This window comes from Helicoverpa armigera, chromosome 1, assembly GCF_030705265.1.
Source record: "Helicoverpa armigera isolate CAAS_96S chromosome 1, ASM3070526v1, whole genome shotgun sequence".
NCBI lineage: Eukaryota > Metazoa > Arthropoda > Insecta > Lepidoptera > Noctuidae > Helicoverpa > Helicoverpa armigera.
Window position 1 is genome coordinate 4,645,433 of NC_087120.1, and position 15,447 is coordinate 4,660,879.

A 15,447-nucleotide genomic window follows, 5' to 3' on the forward strand; every position below is an offset into this window, starting at 1 on the left:
ATATTTAGGTATTCTTTAATAAATAAATATTTCATTACATATCATGGATTATGCCTACCGGGGAAACCATGTAAAAAAAAACGCGCCTCGCATTCTACCTCCAAGGTGGTGAGGAAACGAATGCATCGTCATAATACAGTCGCCTTTTCAGCGCTTTAATCCGAAAACTGTTAATTTTATAGAAAAACTGCAAATGACACTTTCAGTAGACAATTTTATGAGCAACTACATATTTTATAAGACCTATATTGACCTCCGAGCAATTAGGTCGCGGAATGTTTGGGAAAAATTTGTAACTTTTTTAGCCGACACGATATCGATATAATTATTTCAGATCATCATAATAACACTGTAATAAAAGTGTAAACCAAAAATTTTGCGCACTAGGAAATTTTCCATAGATAAAACCTGACATTACTGAACTAAAATCAATTAAAGGACAATGAGCAAATTTCTATGGACCCTGGGCTATCAGCGGTCAGCAATGATGTTGGTACTAACGTTTGTAGTGTGGTCCTGTAATTACTGTTTTGAAACTCTTCAAAATGGAAAAAAAAACTATTTAGCGGCGAGCTCCTTACAGGTACAAAATCAAACTATGTTGGGTCGGCGTCCAGTCTAACCGAATGCTGAGTACCAGCTAGTAGGGTGTTATACAAGGAGCGATATCCTATCTGACTTTCTCAACCCAGTTACCCGGAACCCCCCTTAAATAAGACTGGCTGTCAGACTTGCTAGCTTTTGACTACCCGCAACAACTGCCAAAGATGTTCAATGGCAGCCGGGACCTAAAGTTTATCGTGCCCTCCGAAACGCGGATGTACACTTAAAAAAGTACATAAAAACTTAGAAAAGTTGCATTAGAGGGTTGGTTTTTCACCCACTAAGCTACCACGACTCACGACATCATGACCATTTGTGGCTGTCACTTGATAATTATATTTGAGCGATAAATGAAAGTTAGGTTTTTTAACACAAAGGCTTTTTTTCAAATCTCTGGAGGATGATATTTAAAAATATTTTGTCACCTAAAGAACTCATGCATAGAAACACGAACTGAATATACATTGGTCATCTTAGACCTATGTGACCACTGACACAGACGTACATACTTGGCATAGCATAGGAACAAAGGCACAACTGGCGTTGGTACCCATCGTTCCTTTTACAAGAGCTTAAACATTATTAATATCATACGCAATTTAAATTTCTTTGTACCGGAAATGTTTGCAGCATTCACTAACATAATTACAACTCCCCATAACTAAACATGTCTTATTCAAACTAGCTTTGTATGTAAAGGCTTCATACTATGCAATTTCAAAGCAAGATTCTACCAGCCGGAAAATTGGTATACCAACAACGGAGTATATAGAGCTCCGAGCTCGCCCGGGCCCCGGGAGAGCTCACAAAGGGATTTGAAACGCACACATGTAATACAGGTGAACACAGATGCAGTTATGCAATAGTTACACGAATACTTCTGTGTGCGATGCAATATTGATTGTCAGACAGTGACGCGTCCAAGCTCCCTGTCTCTCATACGCAGTTTCCTCTACCTGCACACACATAAATTTGTATATTGCTGTCTCTCAAATTAAGTGAGCCCAGATTTTCCTACATAGATAAATCTAGAACATCGTCCGGTCCAAAGGTGAAATCGATGTTATCTGCGTGCTGCGTACCATGTTGAAATATTTTATGACGACTGAATATTGAATTCATTGCAGGTACTCTTCAATGTAAGAAAACCTGCTTAAAGGTTTGAAGTATGCATACAATATGTCTTATTGGATACTTGAAACATCTGAACTTCATTGTTTTCATGTCAAGGTAATGTTACATATTCGTAGGAGCTCATTTGAGGAACTACGTAATTTTCAAAGTACCTTCGCAAAGTTAGAAGCGCAACTGGTGTCAGTCTACGTAACTGGAATTAAGGATGAGCTTCGACATACCTTTGTTCGACATAACTTCGTTTATAGTGACTTAATACTGAAATACCAAGTCAATGTCTACAGGTTATCGCATTCACTACAAAAGTCGAGATGTCAATTTGCATTTGCGAGATGTTCACTAATTGACATTTGAAACTAGAGGCACTTTATGTAGTGGGTACTCAAATCGAAAATAAAGACTGGAACTCAAAGTTTATTTTGGCGTTTTATTTTTGCTTAGCTTACTTTCTTCATCCCCATAGTCTGCAGTTAACATGTAAGTATCTTATTATGACATAACAGGTTTCGTTAAAATTGGTATGCGTTCCTTACACAACCCCTAAGGAGGCACGTATAATAGCTACAACAAAAAGCACAAAGAAATGCAAAATCTTGTTTGCATAATACCTACAATCTAAGACAATAAGGTAGTTCTTTGTTCAAGACTACAGCAAAACATCTGGTTAAGACTTGTTTTAAATTGAGTTTTAATAGAGGAAACTGCAAGCGGCCAGACTTAGAATCCTATCTTTTCTAATTAAAAACTTAATTTGCAGAACGTTTGTGCAATAACCGCACATCCTGCGTTGTGCTCCATAAGACAACTCTTTAATTGAAATACTTTTCATACAAAGGCTAGAACGCTTTGTGTAAATACGCATTTTACTTATCATAACGGACTTCGATTTTGAATCTCATCTAACTATTTATATCTACTTTTCTCGACTATGAGTTTGCATTTCATTGCCAGCCAAGTTCCAACTATCCGAATACCAAAGAGGCAGTTTTCATGAAGCTCTTCATATAGGTAATACTGGCTTCCTTGCAAGGGTCAACAAGGAAGTGGCTAGATAGTGAAGTATTTGGAATACCATCTTAACCTACGAAGACAGTCGATGATGTCAAATCACTGCCCACAGCAACTGCATGAAGGGCCTTCCTGGTCACGCATTATTTTATCCCCATTTAATTATCAGCAATAAAAGATGAAAGATGACAACAAAGGATGCTACTCATGCATTGGACGAAGGGGTCATTAAGAGATTTTATTTCCTGAATCAATTTTATGCCTTTAACATTAAGGTCGAAAATGGACTATCAACAGGTGAAATAAATATAATCCAGTCCAATATATTGTAACTGCGTCACAGCATGTAACCCTTTCATTAAGTGCGAGGGAGAGGAACTCAATCGATATTGCAACGGCCGGCCGGGGGCCGACGTGTATGCTGAAGCTTTGGACGTTGTTCCGACTGCCCAAATAAATAATTTAAAACACCATTTGTATTCAAAGGTTAACATGCCTATCAAATATGTATAGGTTACTGAAGCTAGATCAGCTAGAATAGCATCAAAGTTAGGTTTTACAGGAATTCTTGGTTCTAGTGATGACCACATCATACGCAATTAAGATGCTGCGTATCTTAAGCGCATCGGAAGGCCCAGCGCATCACTACGTAGTATAAAACAAAGCCGTTTTCTCTGTCCTTATGTGCGCATAAGGATATAGGCTTAGTGCGCATCTTTGAAACTACGCAACGGATTTTGATAAGGTATTTTTAAAAAAATAGAGTGATTGAAGAAGAAGGTTTGTATAATAACATCCATTACCTAAATCATAGGGAAATGATATCCCGTGCGAAAAAATCTTAAAACTTCAAAAAGTTGATAAATATTGTGGTAAGTTTTTTACAGGGTGTAAAGCAGTTTTGAACATATTGATTTGTTCAGATAGGTATTTTTAAAGCTAACTGCACCCAACTAAGATCAAAGGTCCGCAGGACCGCAAACTCATTACAATGCTGTCAATTGCATCCCGATACCAGCAGTGGGAGGCCTGATGCAACTGTAACAAGATTGTTAATAGCCTTGCTTGATACACAAAGGGAAAACCAATATAATTTTTTCATTGTATTTTCTTCTATCATATTAAGAACAGGAAGATAAGGGTAATGTATATTTCTGGCGACTAGGAGAGTAATGTAAGTAGGCACTTTCAAAACAAAAAAAATATACAATCAGAGCGTTAATGAATTAGTACATCTGTCGAAGATGACCCATGAAGCGTATGTGACGTACTTACAACTCTTGCTTATTCGAGAGATATTATCATACCTTCGAGTTTTTGAAGAGTTCTTTTTTAGTTAACGAACTGATGCTTTTTACCAATCACGGACCGTGATTCACGGTCTAGTTAGTTTACTATTCAAAGTTAGATTTTTATTTCTATCTCTGTTTCATTATTTTGTTGTGGAAAATTTTTAGACATTTCATTGTAGGGCTGGGCTAATATACTTGTATTCTTGAGGATTAAAGGATTAATTATAAGGATTGAAGAGTTAAAAATCGAGCTCATTAACTGAATAGTGAATAATGCCTTAGCAGAAGGCTATAGTCTACAGTAGATAAAACAAGGTGACAGTAACATACATAACACTAGATTTTTACCTATTTTGAATTTTGATTTGTGATGTGAAAGAATAAACTATGTAACATTCTCGAACTACTGCACTACTTACGAGGTTGAGACCATATAGCTCCGAGATCAATGGTGGCTTCCCCCATGAGACGAGGTGGGGCGCAGCACCGAGGCTCCATCACAGCGAGCCAGATACTCGAGCGCTGGATATCCCTGATACTCACGTATAGCTCGAACATGAAGTACTGTGAAACAATAATATAGCCATATAATCTTATATACGTATAAAAATGAACTTTCTGTTCGTAAGTCTCACTAATCCTCGAGAAAGGCTGGACCAATTTGGCTTTTTTTGGTTTTAAAATGTTTTTAGAATTCCAGGAAAGGTTTAAACGATACAAAGTTCGCGGGCCAATGTGATTTAACTGCTCGTATGCCGCTAATTATAGGTAGTACAATAGAAAATCTAAAATAATAAAATAAATAGAAAATATCTCCGTTCCGTCATACAACGGGTAAACCGTCTAATGGTGAAAACTATTTAATGGTGGTCCTTTTGCACGGTGGAAATTAAATGGGAAATAATAAGCGTAGCCACAAAATTATTTATTGGAAATATGATGAAACTCCTAATTTTATAACTAAGCAACGGGGAAATGACATAGCCTCTAATAAACTAATTCGTCTTTTTTACAACGCCATCTACTAGAAAGCTTCAATAAAAGATAATCAATTATTGTAACTTGTCCTTCTTATTTATACATTGCCATCTAATTTACTAACTCGGCCTCATTTTTCCAAAAACGAGCCAAGAAAAACGTTGATCTCGAACGTTTGAACGAATGGTAGAATTTAATTTGGATTCATTCTATTTAGCATATTGCCATTTATGACCTTCAATTAAAAAACATTGTATTAAAAATTGAAGTTAGTGACGAAAACGAATCGCTGCAAAACCGACTCCACGTAGTCTTGTCTGCCCTACCCCTAGAGTGCAATTCAAAACCGCGTAGGCGCGGAGGGGCGAGGCGGCCTGCGAGCTGAGGCGCAGGTAGTTTCAGCGCTCACCGCCGCGGCTGAGGCTGGCCGGCAGAGCCGGCCAGCAAGCCGAAGCTACGGTGGTGAGCGTGAAACCATCTGCGACGATAAGCTCGCATGGGACCGCCGGAGCCCCGCAGCGCCGGAGCCGTGACAGAAGCCATGGCTGCTGCATGTTGCAAGCTTACTTCCTTGCTGGGTCAATTAATATGGGATGTGTTATATTTTAAACAAAAAACTCAGTAGGTACGAGTTAAAAAATTAGAAGCTAAATAAATATTTTTATGATGTCATTTAATAGTATTTAAGAAGTTTACTGTTAGAATGCATGCTACTAGATGCAAAAATAATAATCATGCTGAGGTTGTATTTAGAGTGGAAGATAACTCGTGGCTAAGATAGTATTATTTAGATGCTCGACGCTTTATTAATTGTGGCTGACTTAGTAATTTAGAAGGCAACATACATTTTTGGGGGCGAATAATGATATTAAAAAGAAGCCTGTTTAATTAGCACCCAAATTAAATTGTCTGATTTAAAGAAGGTGCTGGGCAGTGCATGGATGCGGGCTGCCCTTGACCGGGATGATTATTCTTCTGTAGCTGATATAAGAATTTTGATTAGAAGTACTATGTTTATAAATTACTGATGCCCGTTTTCACCAACAACCTCTTACCGTTTCCCTATCTAAAAGCTACTTTTAATAAGGACCCCTCCCAATTTGACACCTACCTAAATTCATTTTCACCACACTTGTACATGGATCCCTTAAGTAAGTGACAGATTACTAGTTCTACAAACGATAATGCAAAGTCGATATTTTATCGATAAAATGATTTTTCTCTACTTCTTAAGAAATAAACGTCTATCGAGTATATATTACTAAAGCCTGTGAGTTTTTTTTCTTGTGATGTTATTTTAATTTAACTTAAACTACATTACGCTATGTTTTATGCAATAAAACAGTAAAGAGGTTTTCTATAGGTGAATTTTTACCTATGTCATTCGCGCGTTTGTCAAATTGACTGATGTGTATGTGTACATAGAGTGAGGTTAATTTTGGGTTTATTATTGTTGAATAGATAAGTTTATTTTGGCAGAAAAGAGAAAACGAGGATAAACCTTTCTTGCAGAAGAAAAAGACAAGCTAGTGAAATTGCTGACGTCTCATAGAGACACAATATTAAACAAAAAACGGATGGGACCACGAACGAAGCCAAAACAAAGCTTGGATCCAGTTACAAATAGTTTTAATGCGATAGGAACCGTTTACAGGTAAATGTGAATAATATCTGTGTATAATAATATAAGATATTGCCGTTCAACTGTGTTCCTTGTTTTACTGTCGACTTCATTGTATTTTTGTTCTCCATGAGTTGATGGATTTAAGTATGGGGTTAAAATTATACATTTATTATATTTATTTAGTTTCAGGTGGTGCGAGAAATTGGAAAGACGTGTAAAAACATGCTGCGCCCAGCCCACCTCAAATTGAATTGGTGCAGGAGGATGATGATAATGTTTGGTACATCATATGAGGACTAATATTAAAATATTTGTTTACTATCTTTGTTTTAATTTATATATTTTATTATGTTCAATATTAGCCTACTTCTTACCTCCAGAGGGTATCCCCTATCACCTAGGAGATAGGCTCCTCCATATTCACCATTTTCGAATCATTGGTATCTACTGCAGTTTTGGTATTTAAGGCCAATTCAAACCTGAGCGATATTCACTGCCGCTGTGGGTAGAAGTACATACCGCGCGGCAGCAGCGGCATACGTCCCGAACATCAACAGTAATATTATCGCATACCCACTGGGTTTTCTCTGTCGCAGGTGGTAGCGAATACCTCTTAGGTCTGAACAGTCATATTACCGCATACCCACAGGGTTTTCTCTGCCGTAGACGGTAGCGAATACCGCTTAGGTCTGAATAGGCCTATAGATGTCCCGGCCACCGCGAAACTACATCAGTGATTACCAGATTTGCATCTATTATGGTCTGTATATTTATGGACATGCAGGACTACCTATTTTTGAATAATTCAGCGACATCACGACCTAGCAAGTGCATTCATAGCAAGTGATAACCTATAATCTATATCTATACTAATATTATAAAGAGGAAAATGTTTGTTTGTTTGGTTGTAATGGATAAACTCAAAAACTACTGGACCGATTTTAAATATTCTTTCACCATTAGAAAGCTATATTATCTGCGAGTAACATAGGCTATATTTTATCCCGGTGCGGGCAGTAGCTCCCACGGGACGCGGGTGAAACCGCGGGAAAACGGCTAGTCTTATAAAAAAGTCATGAACATCGTACTTATTTCTCAGTCATCTGCTCTTTCACGTAAGATAGGTACGTGGTCTTCTAATGATTATTATTTTACATATCCACAACCTCCACAGCTTCTAAACTTTCTAAAAGTTTACGTATCATTTTTTTTTTGTATTTTTTTGCTTTTTAAACATGGTATTTTTGGTGTTACATAACATATAAAGGTACATTTCACTATCCACGGTTCAAAATATGTTTGTATTCTGTAATGATAATGATAGGGGTTGTTTAAGCAGGCATCAATCGGGCCCCCAAGTTGAAGTCAAATTTTAAGGTTATAATTTGACACCTAGGCTTTGGTGAAAATGAAATTCTTATTAAGTGTTCCGTAAATGCTCCCTAAATTTAGGTATTCGTTGGTGAAAACGGGCATGAGGGTTTATTGGTTCCTATATTTTAAGGGTAAATTGGTCACGGTGAAAAAGTAATAAAGGATCCGAGCCGACCGCGCTGAAGAAATCTTTTCTACTTCCTAGACTCGTCCTACGCAACTTTATGTCGACACCACTTCGAATCTGATCATCGTTTGTCTGACATTAATTTCTGCGATTCTTCATGAAAATTTGAGCAATTCGAACTGATCGAGTATGCGCGCTTTCGTGATGTTCTTGAAGAGAATTTTACAATTCTTATCGTACAGCTAGTGCGGTTTTGATATCGTTCACAATGAGATGGAAGAATAATTATAGTCCCGAAGTAAGATAATATTCATGAAGCTGGTTGAATAAAAAAAAATTGTAAAAAGTATTTAATTAATTTAAAAAATCTTAGGAACTCATCGTCAGGAAACTAGAATTGTAAATAGGAAAAATCGCCAAACCTCTTTTGTTTCACGCAATTTTATTACTAGGCAAAGGAAAGTTTGAAAGACGTCGTAACAAAACAATAGACTGCTAAAAATAGTTTTTATGAAGATTTTCTATCATTATAAATTAAAATAAAAATTTAAAATCCAAACCCAGACGTCTAGAAAAATAATTCTTAGAATTCATTGAATGTTATTATCCGATTAGGCACTAATTGGTCTGGTGGCTTAGCATCTTAGTATGAAAATAGGAGTTAAAAATCCTCTTATCTTAAAAACGAACACCTACGCTTTTACGCGCCTCCACATGACCTGAAGGATACTTGAATCGGAATTTGTTTGTCTTTGAAAGTCCAGGCCTTTTGATAAGAAATGTGGTTCTATGGTCGACATACACTAATACGAAAAGCAGTAAGTGAATACTGATCTATCTGAACTTACTATAATATCATAAAAAGGAACATTTTGTACATTTGTTTGTAAGTAATGGATACACTCAAAAACTACTGGAACGATTATAAAAATGACCCAATGTTGGAAAGCTACACTCTTTCCGAGTGACATAGGCTATTTTATTTCGGTAGGGGCAGTAGCTCCCACGGGACGCGTGTGAAGCCGCGGGAAAACGGCTAGTGTATAATGTACTTATTTAATTTTTAGAGGATACTTTTCTATAGCCTTTTCTCATATCATTATCATAAGTATTTTCTCTCATAACAAGACCAGAGGCCTAACCAAATAACGTTGACTTGGTGGTCTCTGGTCCTTGAGCCTGGGATCCGAGCCCCATGAACGGCCGATGAGGCCGAGATTAGTTCGCATAACAGAAATACGGCAATGTAACTAGTGGCGCCATCTATCGGAGGGTGGTAATTTTTTTTTCGTAAGTTGGTACGCTTTAGTTCAACGAACAATTTCAAAGCGAAGGGCTGTTGTTAAGGTAGGAAGGTAGCTATTCAGTTTCGGTTATTCATCAGAGAGGGCAGCTTGTTTGTTTCATTTATTCAATTAATTAATAGTGGCATGGAATCTAGACTAAACCTATGTAAGGATCTCAAATTAAATCATCATTTGCAATTAGAGTTCTAGCTGTTTCTTACGGTTTCACCCACGTCAAGTGCCTACTTCTTTGTAAAAAAATGATAGCACTACTGAGTGCTGATTCCGAGCTTTGTAAGTTTACGCGTTCGATATTTAATTATAACTAGGCTGAAGTAAAGAGTCGTATGCTACATGACATGATTAGAATATAGCACGTTCATTCATTATTCCGGATAATGAAGGCGGGTCTACGCTAGACGAACCGAGCACGAGCGAAGCAAGCACAAGCGGAGCCGTCGTTCGCGGCGTCAAATGTGGACGACATCGTACCTACCTACAACGATCGCTGTTCTCGAACGTAGTTTTCCGCACTGAGTTCGCGGCTCTTGGCGAATATGGACGATATTAATAATATTGCAGTAACCGCCGCTGTTGCAGCGGCGTCGTAATTTTTACAAGGGCAAAACCGACGACAGGCGGAACGCAGCCACGAACAAAATGCTCGCAGCGCGCTCGTTAGAGGCTTGTAGGTAAGTTGGTCCACACTAGACGAATTGTGTTCGGCTCGTGCTCCGCTCGTGCTCGGTTCGTCTAGCGTAGACACAGCTTTACGTTTCGACTATTTCCAAGCGCGTTTATAGTACCTACGACCAATTGCCGATGACAGCCTTTATTAAATAAACAGTTCTAAAATTAATGCTACGCTATGATTAAGTTCGTCATCGAGAAAGTTAACTTGCAAAACTCGCACTAGGCACTCTGTTTTTAATTTTATATTTGTAGCACATAATAAAAAGCTAAAAACGTATTTAAAATATTAATTAAAATTGAGGAATTGCTTTACTTTTGCTAGCTCGTTTAGGCCTTTCGCCCACGGCTAGTCTTTGTAGCGATGCTGTCGCGCGTAGGCATCGATATAAAGACACACACACACCCATACAAACGCGAAGCTCTTGCTAGCTATGTTCCCTCCCCCACAGGACCAGATTCAGTCCGGCCGCGATGGACATGATGTTACAACTCCTTCAAAATTAAGTATTTAGGTATTTATTATTTGTAAAACATGGTAAAAATAAAGTCTATACCTACACATGCGTATATAGATTTTACTCCATCCACATACACGCCTACGCATACGCGTTGCACAAACGCACGCATACAAAAAACGTCGCCGTGAGCGAGAGGCCTTAGTTTGCCAAACGTACCTACCTATCGTAGTATCGTAAATGGGTAATCTAATATTGGCATTTGGCCGAAAACTTGAGCGACGAGCTTTCAATGCCGCACTGTAAAGAAATGATCAAGCGAGCATCGCTCTGCGAGTTTATTTTTGAAAGCTCGTCGCCTAGCGACAAAACTAGTAAATACATAATATACCTAACTTATTTGCCTATCTAGGTAACTTTTAAGTCTCAGTCATAACGATAACAAGACGTAACATAGCCAATAAGAGCGTCCTCTCTCCTAACTCACTTATTTTGCTGTGCCCGACATGGTCCATGTAAACTATTTAAAAGTATTACCACCCTGATGTGGAAAGCAATACAAGTATTGAGTACATATTGAGTAAATAAAGTAGTCGCGTCACCGGTCAGTGGGAACAGTCAGAGAGCAGGGGCCCGATTTTGCTAAGTTAATAGTGGCAAAATTGAATAGAAATTGAATCGCGATAGCAGTTTTAACCTTAGCGGGCATTCTGCTACTAATATAAGACCAATCGTATTCCAATGACATTCGATTGGTTTGCGATTGGTCTGCCATTTGGTCTATACGGTACCTAGTTTGGTCTACAATCGTATTGCAATCGTAAATAATTTTGCAGACAATATGATTCATTATTGAATCACAGAAACGGATAAAAACGTTTATTTAAAAGAAAAAATAGCGTAAATGCCTCATACGCTTCAATCGTAATTGGATCTCAATCGGATGTGAATCATATGTCGCTTAAGTAGAATTAGTAGAATCGCGCCCCAGCTATTGATTTTGCATCTCTTTCGTTTACATACACGGAATGTACAATAATTGTGCGTTGCTTGAGAGAGAAAATCGCTGATACTTAGGTGTTTTCTCGCCAGGCGGTGGGACCACTGCCTAAAGCTGTATACCGGTTTCATGGTTACAGTTTTGTGATAAGCGCCATCTACGATCGAATGTCCACACCTCGTATTCTTACTGCGAGATAGAGTATCAACTCACGGTGTAATCGGACAAACACCATAGCATAGGGGACGAGATCTTAGTACTTTATTTAACGCATAGATGGCGCTAGAGATGCTATTTGAACTTTGTATTTTTATTCACAATTTTAATTTTATATAAATAAATGTCTCAATTATTATCTTATGTAATAAATGATTTATGTTTTTTTTTAACTAACCTAACTCGAAAAAAAACATTACTCAGCTCAAAGACCCCGCGTTATAAGTACCTTGCACTCGAAGCATTTTAAATAAACTTCTCAGCATCTTAAAAACTATTTACAGGCAAGTAAATGATGCGTTATGAAGCTGAAATTGTTACCAAAATAAATAACTTATTTTCCTAAACAGAGGTAGGTACTTAAGCATAATCTATTCACGTAACAATTTCGGAAGTAACACCGCTGATGTTGGTGCACTTATCCGTGGCGACCAACCACCGTGACTTACATCGCCTCATTACCTCTACTTACCCCGCAGAGCAAACAATCCTAATGGCTTATAACCTAATTTTCTACACACATTTTATTATACAGGTAAGTATCGTTATTTTTACGGTGACAATGTAATGATATCATTATGTTGTAGTGAATGGAAGAACGTTATTTTTGGACACCCTGTTGCGTAAAAAAATATCAATTTGTAGTTATTTTTTTTACCTGATATCAAGAAGGGTTATGGCTGACAGGAATTTTCTTAAACCTACATACATAGGTACTATTCCTTCAGTTAAAAGCACATGCAATTTTTTGTCCAACCTATTGTAGGTAATTAGGTAATCCACTGGAAAATGACCGACACTGATTCAGCTATTGTTATGAACATACTAGCTTTCGCTAACGGTTTGACCTGCGTCCCGAGATAACTGCTTCTCGTTGCTGGATGGTGAAAAAAGCTATCCTAGCTATTCTCCCGGGTCCAAGCTACCTCCCCTCTAATTTTCAGCTTAATCGGTCCAGAAATTTACGCGTGATGGCGTCACCAAGGGATATAGGGATTTATTTTATACTATGTATAGACTCAGATTATTGATGATGACATGATTTGATCTGAGTGTATAGATATTTACCTCTCTATAATATGGCTCCTCCATGTTCCTTCGTATGGTAGTCCTGTGTTTCTTCTTTCCCAGGACCACGATGACGTAGGAGTTGGCGGAGTTTGGATTCATCCACATCAGCTTACGAGCCTCCAGAACATTGACGGATATCTGATGAATTTCATACATTTAGTATGCGCCTGTACGTCATACTCTTTAGGTAATTATGGACTGATAACAAGAAACTGGTGATGTAGACAGATGATTTTCTTATTTGAAGAGTTCACATTTCATATTTTATTGAATCATCCAACAAAGTCATTGAATGGTAGGCTGCGGAGTTCGCATTTAGGTAGGTAAGTGTAAAAAGAGAAGAAGTCTGATGTCAATTATGCATCAACACATTCAAAAATGAAGGTAAAACACAACAATTTTAACAACTTCCCAATAAATACTAAAGGAAATAAATCTTCCACTATGCGCAATAATATCGAGCCACTATATCCTAAAAAATCCCCTTTTAAAATTGACAGGTGCGCCCATAAGCGGAAAAGTCACCGCTTCATAAAAAGCCTGAGCGGTAAAGCGGCTAAAGCTACAATTGTTGGCGAGCTCTCGGCCGACATGTGAAAAGCCTGCATTGTCTTCGACAAAAACGTAACAACGACCAATAAAGGACTACACATGATGTGGCCAGGTTTCTGCAGAATGTGGGACAGCTTAACTTTTCTTTCTGGGCAGAAAAATCTTTAATTTGTCGTCAAATCTCAAATATCATCCGAATCACCTTTTTAAGGCCTATATACCATTGTCTCCGTAAATTCATACTATGGTAAAGCTACACATGATGTTTACGTGGTGTCCTTATTGTCAAAGTGAGAACCTACTGACAGTCAACCTGTGTCTAGCACCAAAGTCGAAGGCATCAAAAATCCTTCAAAGATGGAACTTCTGCAGCAAGTATTGCAATTTTCTCCAGCCTCATAGACCCCCTACCTCTTGATAAATAATTTATAACGCGACCAGTACCTGAAAATACTGCGGAGTGGTTTCCGGGTTCCTCTCGGTCTCGACCCTGTAAGTTTGCTGCCTGGCTTGGTTTTTTTGTCGAGTTCTCTTCTCTGGCGACTTGGTGCGCATTGTGTTTAGTTTTGCAATGATTTGTAACGTTTTGTAACGATGCAATTAATCTGACGCGTGTAATGACAGTCGATGCGTTCTGCTAGTCTATTGTAGAGTTTTTGTTGCTGTTATTTTTTTTTGTGTGAGTATTCGGCTTGTCTATAGCTTTGGTTGATAGAGGTTTTATTGGTTTTGAAAAAATGAAATTGCTCTGAAGATTTATTACCTACCACAGACACCAGTCTCTATGTTTAATGAAAATTGTACTACCAAATTCTTGTAAGTACTTGATGATAAGAAATAAAATGATTGATTGATCTAGGAAGCAGCTATACATAGTAACAACTTTTCACAAAGATAAACCAACTTCTAAGCAATGTCTACAGAAACAATACTTAAACCTTGTGTTAATACGTTATAATATTACTGTAGGTATTTATTTCCCCATACTTTTATTTCATTTTCAAAAGTTTTTTTATTATTTCGTTTGAAGCCACACAATTCTATACTCATTGTTACATCGTCATAATTTATATGAGTGTAAAATTCTCGTCAATACGATAAAAGTTAGCCCAACTCTCGAGAAGTTCCCTCGACTCCATGTCATCTCCATGATCTCGAAGACTTCATCATACCAGAGTCTTACCCGACATCTGCTTACAATTTTTCATCATAAGATTCTGAATTTGATGGGATCATTTGATACGTGCGAGCTTAGCGCGAACAGACAAATATCATACCTACTTATTCAATATCGAATTCATAACTTCTACTAATCATGTATAAGCCAGACCCACTGAAGGATAAACCTGATATAATTTTGTAGCTCTGAGCTTGAAGCTTCAATTAGTTCATAGTATGTCCATTTCATGGTAAATGCCCCATCATGTATTCATTTGTTAGCCTTATTTCGCAGTAACACGAGTATTTGGCATAGGACATCTAATTTTCCAAGAACATTTAGCATAGTGGTCAGTCTCTCCCGACTGTTCATTGTGAATTCGTGAGTAATTGCTATCCATTAGCGATTATTCTAGTTTATAAGCTTTATTCGGTAAGGGATTACAGCTTTCAAGTTTTTAGATTATATAACATAGGTATTGTAGATATATGTAGAAGAAGCTTTAAAATATACAGAATGCATACCCCGTTTTGGAAAGTTCTAAATTATTACCATCCTGTTGTATACCCTACATTATTTACTATCTAAAAAAGTTAGGTAGTCAGGGTCGCCTAATGCAGTCGAATATTTCTATTGCTATGAACCAGACAAAACTACGGTCTCTCACATACCTACGATAAACCTACGTACCTACAACGATTGACAAATCACCTACACGTTGAAAAATAACGTTGGTTTTTTTTTTACGTCGGCTTTTATGAGTACTTCAAGTAGGTGTGTAACGTCTAGGGCTGACTATATTTTTATCTAAAATTAAACCATTAAAACCGTATTATGTTAAAAAAATCCTACCATATTCCATACTTACACAGTGA

At 37.6% G+C, this 15,447-nt stretch overlaps 1 protein-coding gene and 2 long non-coding RNA genes across 3 annotated transcripts in view; 1 reads left to right on the forward strand and 2 right to left on the reverse strand.

The window, feature by feature from the left end:
* Positions 1–14,068, reverse strand: part of LOC110373002 (otoferlin) — a 67,984-nt gene extending 53,916 nt beyond the window's left edge. The window contains exons 1-3 of the mRNA XM_064043463.1: positions 13,858–14,068; positions 12,859–12,999; positions 4,457–4,601 (exon numbers count right to left, since the gene is read on the reverse strand). Of these exons, the coding sequence (XP_063899533.1) occupies positions 4,457–4,601; positions 12,859–12,999; positions 13,858–13,968 (397 nt within the window). The 5' untranslated portion in view covers positions 13,969–14,068. The remainder of the gene's footprint in view (positions 1–4,456; positions 4,602–12,858; positions 13,000–13,857) is intronic.
* On the forward strand, positions 6,037–6,972 carry LOC135119245 (uncharacterized). The gene is made up of 2 exons (XR_010278105.1): positions 6,037–6,669; positions 6,823–6,972. It is a non-coding gene; the product is annotated as an uncharacterized LOC135119245 (long non-coding RNA).
* On the reverse strand, positions 6,628–8,115 carry LOC135119281 (uncharacterized). Its single transcript, XR_010278108.1, has 2 exons — positions 7,320–8,115; positions 6,628–7,249 (listed from the first exon to the last, which is right to left on the reverse strand). It is a non-coding gene; the product is annotated as an uncharacterized LOC135119281 (long non-coding RNA).
* Positions 14,069–15,447: the final 1,379 nt, after the last annotated feature.